Raw genomic sequence first — 12,197 nt, 5'->3', positions numbered from 1 at the left:
GTTGTAAAGAAAATAATGTTTCTCTCAGATGGCAGAGTCAGTACTCCTTATCTGCTCTCTCTTCTCTCTCTCTCTCTCTCTCTCTCTCTCTCTCTCTCTCTCTCTCTCTCTCTCTCTCTCAGTAATCACTGACAAGTGTATCCATCAGCACAGCAGACACTGAGGTATTGATGAACTTATCGACAGCAAGAACCTTTCCAGTTACAGATATAGGCCTATTGCAGTCTATGATCATATCCTTGGTCGTGTGCAATATCAGATTGATCCCGCCTGCAATCGCAGAGATCATTACAAAGGTTGTGCCCCATACATTGACAAATATGCTGCTGCATATTTGTAATTACCCGCCTATAGCCTAGGAATACATGTTCATGTGAGCATGCATACATTCACACAAAGGCAGGCGGTCTGGCAGGCACGCACGCACACACATGCACATGAACACAAAACCTACTGTACTACTAGAGAACCAAAGTCTGCAGTACCAGGTTTTGACCAGTAGGGAGACAACTTTAACGTTATTTGAAGTTGGTGGGTTCTAGAGTTACGTGGATTACACACAGACAGAGACTTGGTGCATTTATAGATAGTTAGATAGAAGATGCTGTTGATAACGTTAGTTTTTGCTGTAACAGCTAGTTTGTTTTCCTTATCACTCTTCTAGTGTGTGTGTGTGTGTGTGTGTGTGTGTGTGTGTGTGTGTGTGTGTGTGTGTGTGTGTGTGTGTGTGTGTGTGTGTGTGTGTGTGTGTGTGTGTGTGTAAGTGATGTGCATTCCATGTGTGATTATGTCTTTAAAGCAGAGCTCTACCACTAAAAGAACACCAAATGCAAGCAAGCACACACTACTGAAAGTAAGGGTTCTTTTCAGTTCGACAACCAGTGGCTTTTAGCTGACTTCACACTAAAGTCTTGTCCAATAGGAATATTTCATGGATGGGGTAAAGCCAGGCCCAAGGGGCAAACACTGGCCAAGTAGCAGCCAGCAAGGCTCACTTAATGCCACAGGAAACCATGTAGGGACGGTATACAGGCCCAGGAACTGATCTTCAGTCTACTTCTGTGGAGCTTTGTAGTGGCCAGCAGTAAAAGACAGTATAGTTATACAGCATGATATTCCTAATGGGAGTATACGTAAGTCAGTGAGAAAGAGCATTTATAACAGCATTTCCAATGCTCTCCTCCAGTAATGTTTTGAAACACATTCTCCTACTTGAACCCAAGCCCAATCTTCGCCGTCTATCCTTCTGTGCTAGTAGACGGATTCTTCTTTTGTTTTTCACTTCTGTTATTATGAGTGTTCTTCAGTACTGTAGTACCACCTGGTATGGATGTCTGTCTGCAGCCCTAAAGTCACAACTGCTGCAACAACTGAACATTTGTTCAAAGATTGTTGGACAACAACTTCAGAAACTTTATACATCCACATATGATAACATAGCATCCTAAGGTTAGCAAGGAATATATATCACCTCTAATACTAAGCATGTGTTGTATGGAGAATATAGGTTGCTACCTTCAGGAAGGAGATATGGTGTACCAGCATACAATAAGGTCAGACTAAAGAGGTCCTTTGTCTACCAGTCGACCTTGAGGCTTAATAGGAGATGTAGTAGCCACAGGATAATCTAAGCGGTGGATATTGCTCATGTCTTTATGTATGTAAATTGTCTTGTTCTTTGTGTTTGTATATGTGTTCTGCATACTTGGCTGTTGTGTCGCAAGACAAATTTCAGTGTGAACAGTGTGAATACTATATCATATCATATCAATCTCCCCTAGATTCAAATTGTCATTTAACGATGAATCTGTTACTTGGATTAGCAGCGGAAATAGTTTTACTGTCAATTTAAGATAATAATGGAACGAATGGATGAAACGGCCAACATTAATTGTGTGGTGTTTATGCTTTGATAGCATCTGTTAGGGAGACATGCTGGAAGATTATCTGGATTAGAGGGTCTGCTAAATGCCCAAATTGTACATTGTATTAGAACAGAGGGATGCTGTGAGAATGAAAACAAGATTTGACAAGGCTTCATTAACCATGTTAAACTAATCATATCGTCTCTGTCGGGTGGAAACCGGAAGATGTGTGTGATGTCTATTTAATTCACAAAGCTCTTGTAAATATTTTTAATTTGTGTTATCCTATATTACAATTGGCTACTGGGAGACCGGGCCTAAGGGCATAAAAGAGACATGGACTTACAGATATCTCCATATATGGAGATAAAAGGGACCCAGGTAGACAGAAACAGACATTTTCATATAGTGGCAGCTGCTGCTGCCACTATATGAAGCTATTGCAATGTACTTCCAATGACCTCTAGAATACATTTGCAATTCTCCTTTTAATTTCTTTACCGTCTGAACCGCAATGTTGAGTAGAGGGCATTTGTAATCTCGAGCGCCAATTTGGTCAAATATAGCATTCTTTGCATAAATACACCTTAAGGTACTCATCAATCAGGACTCCACTGACTGAACTGCAGGGAGACATAGTGTACCTTGAGCATTTTAAATCCACATATAGCAGACTGCACAGTGAAACCCTTATGCTATATAAGTTAACCCTTATGAGATCTATTTGGTTCCATTTGCACTCTCTTAGACTTACAGTACACTCAGGATTTTACAGTTTGTGTATTCACGGTACTCTGTAACCCATCCATAAATCGCCATCTCCCTACCATTTATCAAGAAATAATCACAGAAACCCATCCCACCTGCCATAGTTCTGGTGTTGCAGCTGAGTGTGACAGGCAATGACTTAAGCATGACTTGTATTGCCCCTTGCCCGTATATAACGCATGCCTCACAATAAATATATTATCATAGCATTAGCGTGGAGGGCTGTGAACCTCTCTAAATCAATCACCTGGGAGGCTGGCTTTGATGCGGCGCAGACAGCTGCAGAGGATGTGGGGCCACGCTATAGTGCTCCTCTCCCCTCCCTCCTTGTGATGGAAATTAGGAAGGTAGTTAATCAAATGTTAATTAGCATACCACTCTGTCCTTGTAGATCATAACAGCAGCCGGTGTGGAAAGAATAGTACAGTTGTGTCAGAAAATATGGCATTTGTAACTGTTTTTCCTCATTAACTCATATACATACTGTAGTGACACACCAATGGAACATTGTTTCTCACCACGTTTACTACTATACTTTACATAATATAAAATGAACCTGAGCACTTTGACATAAAAATCACACCTGTGTGAAGTGAGGGGCTCTCTTATCATTATACATCATCATATCATCTCATGAACAGCTGAATTTATCTGATTGGCTAGCCAATTTGCTCGTCTACATATGACGTACATTTTCCCTTCATTGTCAGTTGTGTTTAATGTTTGTGTTGCCACAAATCTATGCCATATTTGACGGACGTATGACCTAATATAATTTCTCCTTTCATTGCAAATATTGTAACGTGTGGGGACAAAAGCTGTACATAGGAGGCCCTCAAAAATAGCATAGAACTATAAAATCACACCCGTGGGAAGTGAGGGGTACATCATCTTATCATCGTACTGATTCGTACATCATCATGACGAAAATAGACACTATGCCGATTTGCTCAGACACTATGAATCCTCCATTCATAGTCAATGGGAATTTAATGTTTGTGTAGGACAGAAATCTACACTAATATCTGAATATAGCATAGAACTAGAAAATACTGTTCCTGAAGAAACAGTGTGGGCTCGAGTAGCCCTCTACTCGATGATGATGGATTGACCCACACAACGTCACAGCCCCCCTCACTCTCTCTTCCTATTGGTTGACCCACATGATGTCACAGCCCAGAGGGCAAATGCCAAACGGCCCAGGGAATAATGACGATAACAATAGTGGACTCGCTACTCGAGCACACACTGAGCAAAGTACAGTGTATCATCAAACTCAGTCCACTGCCTTATATAGGGGAGAGAGAGCCAGGGAGTGAATGATGAAGACTAAGACCTGCATTTTTGTCCTCTGACAGGCTGTGACAGCCCATCAATTAAGTCTGAAATAACAGGAGGTCCATAACCAGTTGATAGTCTGTGAAATAGGATAATTAAACACAAGTTTCAGCCTTGGGGAGCATGATAAACGCTGGAATAGAAGTGTCCGTATGAGAGCTGTAAAATGTTTATCTCCGGACTACGCTGTGTAATGAAGAGTGGGCCCTGGTGCTCCTTTGAATCTATACAGTGTTGTTGGCCATCATGGTGGCTGAAGCCAGAGCCATAGAGTTACGACACAGAAGAAAACAGCCCGGTCACATGTAACTCGTTTGTCACTATAAAGCCCATAGACTCCAATGCATTTCGTCAACCTCCTGTTCAGGCCTTTGTCACTATTCGCCAATCGAAGTCATTGGACTGGCCCCATGAAGTGAACGTAGTTGTCGTAACTCTGTCTTACTCTATGGCTCTGGCTGAAACGTAATTTACACTTGGTCATGTGTCACTGGCCGAAAAGAATACATATGTGTGCGTGCGTGCACGTGCGCGTGTGTGTGTGTGTGTGTGTGTGTGTGTGTGTGTGTGTGTGAGACTGTGTGTGATCCACAACCTTTTACCAAGGTCTCTCGGTCAGATACTGTCATTCACACAACTGGTGGTGGCTGAGATTGTGCTGTAATTTCATCCCATTTTCTACTACACTACATACATTATAGACCATCCGATCTGTATTTGAACTAATGCTGTACCTCTGCATTGATAAGCGTAGCTGTATTTTGTACATTAAATACACACACACGCATGTCGCAGGTGCGCACACACACACACACACACACACACACACACACACACACACACACACACACACACGCACGCACACCACTTTCAAATCTTTTGGCTGTAATAACCAGATTGCGCAGATATGGTGGGAGCTTGCTCACTCTATTAAAGGGTATTTGAGGAAGACCCCATTCTTGTTAAAAGGCCAGGAGAAAACGAATGTAGGGGAAGCACTTTGAAAAGCTACTCATGCTAGACCTCAACATTCACAGAGAGAGAGAGAGAGAGAGAGAGAGAGAGCTGATCAACCACTAGATAGACCTTTGTCAAATATAAGAAAGAAGAGGAGAAGGTTCCAAGTGCCTCGGTGCAAAAACGTCCCAATCTGTAGTGCATTGTGAAGAAAACTGGGCAACACAGTCCATGCAGGTTGGTAATAAACACACGCACGTCCCCAGTCTCCCACAAAAACTGCCAGCTCCTGAATGGCATACATTTAATGCAATACTGTTAATTATATAAAGAATAGGACTAAAAAAGAGCCTGGAATGATTGAATCCCAAAAGTACTATTGATCTATGTCTGTCTGTCTGACGCACACACACGTCTGTCTGTCTGACACACACTTGCGCATGCACCCACACACACACACACACACACACACACACACACACACACACACATAACGATTGGATTGGTTTCCAAGGAACAGTGGTGGTCAAATATGTACAGTAATTGATGGGGTTGAGTTTGACACCGCTCTGTAATGCAATCTGGGGATATAATCCCCAGTGCGTGCGTGCGTGCGTGCGTGCGTATGTGCGTGCGTGCGGCGTGCTTGTATAGGGGAGTAAAAACAAGGCAGGATGTTGAAGGAGTATGGTGGTTTGCAGAAACGGGGATCAGGGATTTGCTGTAGGAACCATGGGGACTCTGTATAAATTTGATGAATTGTGTCATTGTGTTTTTCTCCCTGTTGCCCCATGTGTTAGAAATGTAAACAATGGCTTGCTCAGCTGTAATGCACTTTTACCGAGCGTGCGTGCGTGTGTGTGTGTGTCTCTGCCAAGCAGCCTGTTTCTTTGTTACTCTGTCTCCGTGTGTCTTGCTTAATTATTTGCACGCCTTTGAGGGTGAATCGATCAGAGCAACAAGATAAGCGAGTTATCAAAGTGCTTCATTGACTGACTGTCTCCTTCTCTCTCTCTCCATCACTTTCTCCCAACTTCTTCTCATATCGCCTCCCCCTGCATTTCCCTGCACCTATTCCTCATCTTCCTCTCTGCATTCCCTTTTCCTCTGTCTGTCTTCCTCCGCTCTACCCCTGCAGGTCGACAGACGTGCCCGCCGGAGAAGTTTGACTGTGGTGGGGCCACCAGCAAGTGTGTGTCGTTGTCATGGCGATGTGACGGAGAGCGGGACTGTGAGAACGGAGCAGATGAGGACCAGTGTGCTGCAGGTGAGATTAGTTTGGAGGAAAGGGGAGGGAGGGAGAAAGAGAGAAAAACCAATATACACTGTATTGTCTCCTGTGGAAAAGCACCAACAACAAAACACCAATGTGTGCACCGAATACACATTCACAACATTAACAATGGGTACGTACACACACACACACACACACACACGCGAGATCAAGATCAATGGCGGCACAAAACAATAAAGAATGTGTTCATAAAGTCAACACAGCTCTCAGAGTACAGTATAATCTGTCTTGTATCCAGTGTCTTCATCACTTCCAAAACACCCCATTTTCTGTCAGACTTTTTAAAACACTTTTAAACAGTCTCACGCACAAGCAAGGAGTGTGCCATGTGAGTGGCGTGCTTTATAAACTGCTTTATAAAATAGTGAACAAAAAATCACCATGAATTCACAGAGTGAGTAATTGATAGAAGATCTTTGGGGGCATTTACAGTTGCAGAATATTAATTTTAGTTTTCCCCATTTTTTTTAAAGAAGATTGCCTACATCCCTGTCCAATTTCAGCAGTGATGAGTGACATAATCCAGTGCCGTTTGCCCAGTTAGTTCCACATCAGCAGTGATGAGTGACATAATTCAGTGCCCTTTGCCCAGTTAGTTTCACAGATACCAACACATTTTAGAATTCACTGAAGATGTGGTCTATTGTGTTATTTATAACTCACTTTCTTGGGAGGCAACTAAATGTTAGATTTCGTATTTCTTTTTCATATTTGCTGGGTGCCTACTGGAAAGATGAAATGAAACCATCTATTCCAATCACTGTGATCTTTTTTCTTTGATCTGTTCCTGACTAGAAGAAGGAAGAAGGCAGGCTGCTTTCTTCAGGTAGACAGAAGTAGGGCATGCAGCTTAATTTGACCAAAGGGCAGATTGATAGCTCTCAAGGCGTACATGCAATCTGGGGATAGCATGCATAAAGGCAAGCACACATACACACTTTTATTAAAATGATGCTTAACATGTTTTTGGACAGAATGGTCCACATGCGTTTGTGTAGGTTTCATACAGTATGATAGGGTACGGAACCTACACAGTTACAGTACATCACACATTCACATCACAGGTTTTATTCGAGTAACATTTTGAATACAGGCTTCCACCACTGCGCACAGTTATTCATTCATTCATTCATTGTACACGAAGAAACTCACAAACACAGAAACTCACTCTTTCATGCATGCACGCACAGGAACGCTCAATTCTCTTTGTCAGACAACCTAACCTTATCCCCTTAAATCCTCACGCCTGATATCAAAGCTGTAAAAGAGGCATTGATTTTCCCCCTGTCTTAGATGTGAGGCGATATTGATTTAAACACACACATGCGCACAGAAACTGAAGCATTTTACAGAATAGTATGGGTCGTGTATTTGCTCTTTTGCACAAAACAAAACAAAAAACTATCCAGGTTACTGGGATTTGCTTAGATGTGTGGGCTAGCCTATAGGACATATACAGTATGAATGGGTTCTTCCTTATAGTGCATGTTGTGAAGTGTGTGGCCACGCACGTGTACTCTAGTCTGCGTTGCCCTAGATCTGCGTGAACTTCACACTGCCCAAGGCAGGTGTACTGTAGCTGTGGGTCAACATGCCCTGCATTCACATTCGCAGGCACACAAACGCACTCATGCGTGGGCAGGGGCACACAATAGTCGCGAGTCTGCATGTCTCCATGGTAGTGTAATCTCATTCTGTCACAAAATGTGTGTGTGTGTGTGGGGGGGGGGGGGGCGGGGGGGTTGGGTTGGTGGAGGATCTGTGGAGCTGTGTGTTCGTGAAACACAGTCAACTCTGGGCTTGTCGGACTGCCTCTTTCTTTTGTCAGTCAATGTAAAATAACAGTGTTACCTTGTTTGTTCTAATAAGATATATAATGCCATGGGATTACAGTGTTCAGTCTTGTGTTGGATATTGGCTCGGCACTAAATGCTGGTGGCCACTATATTGCAATTGGTGCGTGAGCCAAGGGAGCGCATTGCTTGTCCAACCCTCCCTGGGTCACTTTGGGCCAGTTTCCGCTTTGCAATTATCCGTTATTTCTTCTGAGACGCGCCACAGGCTAACCTCTGTATCAATCAACTCACCAGCTGGGTTTGTTGGCCTGTTGTGGTCTCTATGTCCAATTTCCTTTTTCCCATATTTCCTTCTTTCTCTCTATACGCCCTGCATTGCTCGTTTCTGCTTCCTCTGACTCCCTCCCCTCTCTCCCTCTTTCTGTGTCTCATCATTCATCTCCTTTCATGAAGCCTGTGTGTCGTTAAGGAGAAGTGCTGCTATTCGCGGCCGTGGCCCTAATGAAAACAAGAAGCGCTGTTGATTTAGTCATGTAAGCCTCGTTCCCATATCATCTCTCACCCTAATGGATATGGATCTAAAAAGAACAGGGTACGCTCTCTCTCTCTCTTTCTTCCCTCTCTCTTTCCCTTCATTTGTCCATCTCAGATCCCCCCCTGTGCTTTTCTCCCTCTTACTGTCTCACATTCACTTGCCCGTGACTCTCTCCCCCCCCCCCCCCCTGTCTCTCTCTCTCCTCCCACCCCACCCCGATCCATCTCCCCTCCTTTAGTCTCCCATCATCACACAACATCACATTGTTATTCCCTGTCCATCACAGAAGGCAGGCGCACTATTTTATTCCCTTTTAATTTCTTTGTATTGACACAGAGGGCAATCTCAAGCTAAGCACTCTCTGTCCATTACCTTTCATCTGTCTGACGGGCGCATTGCCTATATTCTGTACTCGAGTGGGAAATAAGATGATGACAGCGGCTTCGAAATATTTCACAGGACTACTGATGATAATTGATTTCCTGCCTGATGTGGCATTCGTGTGTGTGTGTGTGTGTGTGTGTGTGTGTGTGTGTGTGTGTGTGTGTGTGTGTGTGTGTGTGTGTGTGTGTGTGTGTGTGTGTGTGTGTGTGTGTGTGTGTGTGTGTGTGTGTGTGTGTGTGTGTGTGTGTGTGTGTGTGTGTGTGTGTGTGTGCATGCAAGTGTCATCAGAGGCTGTGCGGTGGTAATAACCTGTCGAGATTGGCTTTTGATCTACAGTATCATTCCATTGACAATGGCAGATTAATATTGAGAGACTTGTGTGACTTGCAGATGGAGAGAGAGCCTTGATGGCTCACGCAAACATTACAATGGATCCTGAGGTGATTTTGAAGCACATGGGGTCAGGGTGTAAGGGCACAGGTTCAATGACGTTACTACGCACACGCACGCGTGCATTCACACACACACACACACACACACACACACACACACACACACACACACACACACACACACACACACACACACACATACATACACACACTATTCTTTATCACCCTCACCTGAAGCCTCAGTAATATCATTATCTACAATACATGTAATGGACATGAGCTAATATGTTATAACTATTAGAAACGTGTCCACCTCCACAGAGTCTCATGAGGCTGGAGAGATGCAGATTCCACAGGACACTGGTGGGGCAGAGACGACATGCTAGCTTAACTGCAGCATGCTGACAGATGCTTGCACGAGGAATGTATTCAGCATAGGCTGCTGGCAGATACAGTACCCCCCTCCCTCCTCCCCGAGCAGCCTTGAATTGCAGCATGGTGAATGTTAATTAGAGCTGCTAATTGAGCATATCCATGTGTTGAATTATACATGGATCCGAAGAGAGGATCTTTATTACGTTTACAAGAGGCCCCTCTGAAGAAAGTTTATGTGCCTTTAATAAATTATAATGGTGAATCACTTTCGTTTAGGCCCTCCCGCTGCAGGCTTCTTCTTTGTGTGTGTGTGTGTGTGTGTGTGTGTGTGTGTGTGTGTGTGTGTGTGTGTGTGTGTGTGTGTGTGTGTGTGTGTGTGTGTGTGTGTGTGTGTGTGTGTGTGTGTGTGTGTGTGTGTGTGTGTGTGTGTGTGTGTGTGTGTGTGTGTGTGTGTACGAGCATGATCAAACCATAAAAATCAGCTGTGCTGGGCAGTCCTCAGTTGAGTGGCTACTGTAGGCTAGCGATTTTCTTGTTACATTTTCGGTCGTTATGATATTTTATTGAATATCTTACTTACAATAAAATTGAGTTGTTTGTTTTTTAAGGTTGACTGTATAATCTCAATATTGCATTTGAGGATATGCATGCATAACCGGCATTATCGGAAGAGTTCCGTAGGCATGGCTGAAGTAAAGCACGCTGTCTTGTGTAATGTTGTACGAGACAGTGCCCAGACTAGGGCTAGTCTAGTCTCACACAAGTCTCACCTCACTGTATGTGACCTATGGAAGTGAGGGTTTGTTTAGTTGTTTTCCATATAGTTGCAGGTGCATGTTAATGGGAAAAGGTGTAGTGCTTAAGAGAAGCACCCTGTCTTTCTTATGTTCCGTATCTCTGACAAACTCTCTCTCTCTCTGCCTGTCTGTTTGTCTCTCTCTCCCTCCCACCTCTCTCTTTCGCTGTCTGTCTTTAGTTCTTTAATCTAAAGTGTTCACAGTAGCAGCAGCTTATGCCTGTTATATACTCAGTGTGTTGTTCTCTGTAAATAGGAGATCATCTAGATCTATTTCCGGTGTGTGACACACCGGAAATATAAATGAGGATTTAGTAGTATGGTCTGGTCCTTAGGGAGCCCTTTACTGTGCTGTGAAAGTATACTGTAACTCCATACAGTTTTGTATACATCACTACAAATAGCCTATACAAATCGCCGACCTAAACAGCTTGCACATGAAGCGTTTCTAGCTGCCTGGGGAGTGTTTATGTTGTGGCGCTGAGGAGGCCTGGCCGTCTAGAACAGAGTTTGTCTGTATCTCTCTCCCCACAAAAGTAGGCCAATCACAGCTCGGCTGCATTTAGCAAACCACAACGCCGAGCTTATAGTTAGACACACATTTGTCATTTTGCATAACTGGAGTGACTGTTTACGTCAGCAATGCATTCCCCTGAAACCCCTTAAATGTATTGACATACATTTATACTCACACTTTCATTTTACCTCAGCTGTTGGCAGAGATATTTCTTTATCTCACTTTCTGCGAGATATAATACATCCCTGCTCGATTAAGCTTGGCAGGTTGTTTAAAAAAAAACATTACATAAGAGGAAAACAGTAAACACAGTGATTGTCAGCACAAGTAGGCTGCTTTATTACCCGAGTGGTAAATTACAATGACTAGTCCTTACCCATTCTGAATATATGAACAGCAAATTATGTTCAGTGTGGGTAATGATCTTGGGAAGTTGGGTTGGCACAAAAGTAAAGAGGTAAAAACAAAGGCCTACGGGGCACCCGCACGCACTCTTCTTCCCTGTTATTAGCCTACACTCCTGAGCTGGGGGGAGGGGGGCAAGTGGACTGTAGGCCATACGAATTCAGAGAGAAAAGTACCTGAAATGGAGTTTTAGATTTTCCTATTGAAGTCAATGTTTACTAATAAATGTAGGCCTATATAAATTCAACTTTTCTTTCGCAAATACTGTAAATGCTGTAGTACAATCGTAAGTACACCATTGGTGTGTGATGTAAATTTGGTGGTAATATTCTGCATATAAATGAAGTTATTTTCACTTTCAGTGTTGCTCAGCTAAACCGTCTGCTGCCCATAGAGATACATATAATCTATTAAACTCAGAGGTTGGCTTTGGTGTTTGTAAATAAAGCAGGGCACATTGAGGCTGGAGGACAGAGCCGTGCGTGCGTGTGTGCGTGCGTGCATAATACACACAGACACTCATCCAACACAACACCCCGTAGACCAAAAGAACTCTACCTTCACAAACCACACTGTGACACATGCTAAACAAACATGTATACCACATGCCATATTGTATCAGTGCTCCCTGTCCACCTGCAGTGGAGTAAATACATTTTCCAAACCCATTATTTGATAACAGATCACAGCATGCTGGGATAGTCCACCACACCTTAAAAAATATATAGATAATGTGTGCAGACTGTGCACGTGCTTGGGGACAATGGTGGTACGT

At 43.4% G+C, this 12,197-nt stretch overlaps 1 protein-coding gene across 1 annotated transcript in view; it reads left to right on the top strand.

The window, feature by feature from the left end:
* lrp8 (low density lipoprotein receptor-related protein 8, apolipoprotein e receptor) overlaps positions 1 to 12,197 on the top strand; it is a gene marked incomplete at its 5' end in the record, with an annotated part of 176,444 nt that overhangs the window by 103,301 nt on the left and 60,946 nt on the right. Inside the window, one exon of the mRNA XM_080770430.1 lies at positions 6,067 to 6,195. Within this exon, the coding sequence (XP_080626556.1) occupies positions 6,067 to 6,195 (129 nt within the window). The remainder of the gene's footprint in view (positions 1 to 6,066; positions 6,196 to 12,197) is intronic.

The sequence above is a fragment of the Protomyctophum bolini genome, assembly GCF_963924005.1.
Source record: "Protomyctophum bolini genome assembly, chromosome: 8".
Taxonomy (NCBI): domain Eukaryota; kingdom Metazoa; phylum Chordata; class Actinopteri; order Myctophiformes; family Myctophidae; genus Protomyctophum; species Protomyctophum bolini.
The sequence above is the reverse complement of the archived record's forward strand: the minus strand, read 5'-3'. Positions and strand labels throughout refer to the sequence as shown.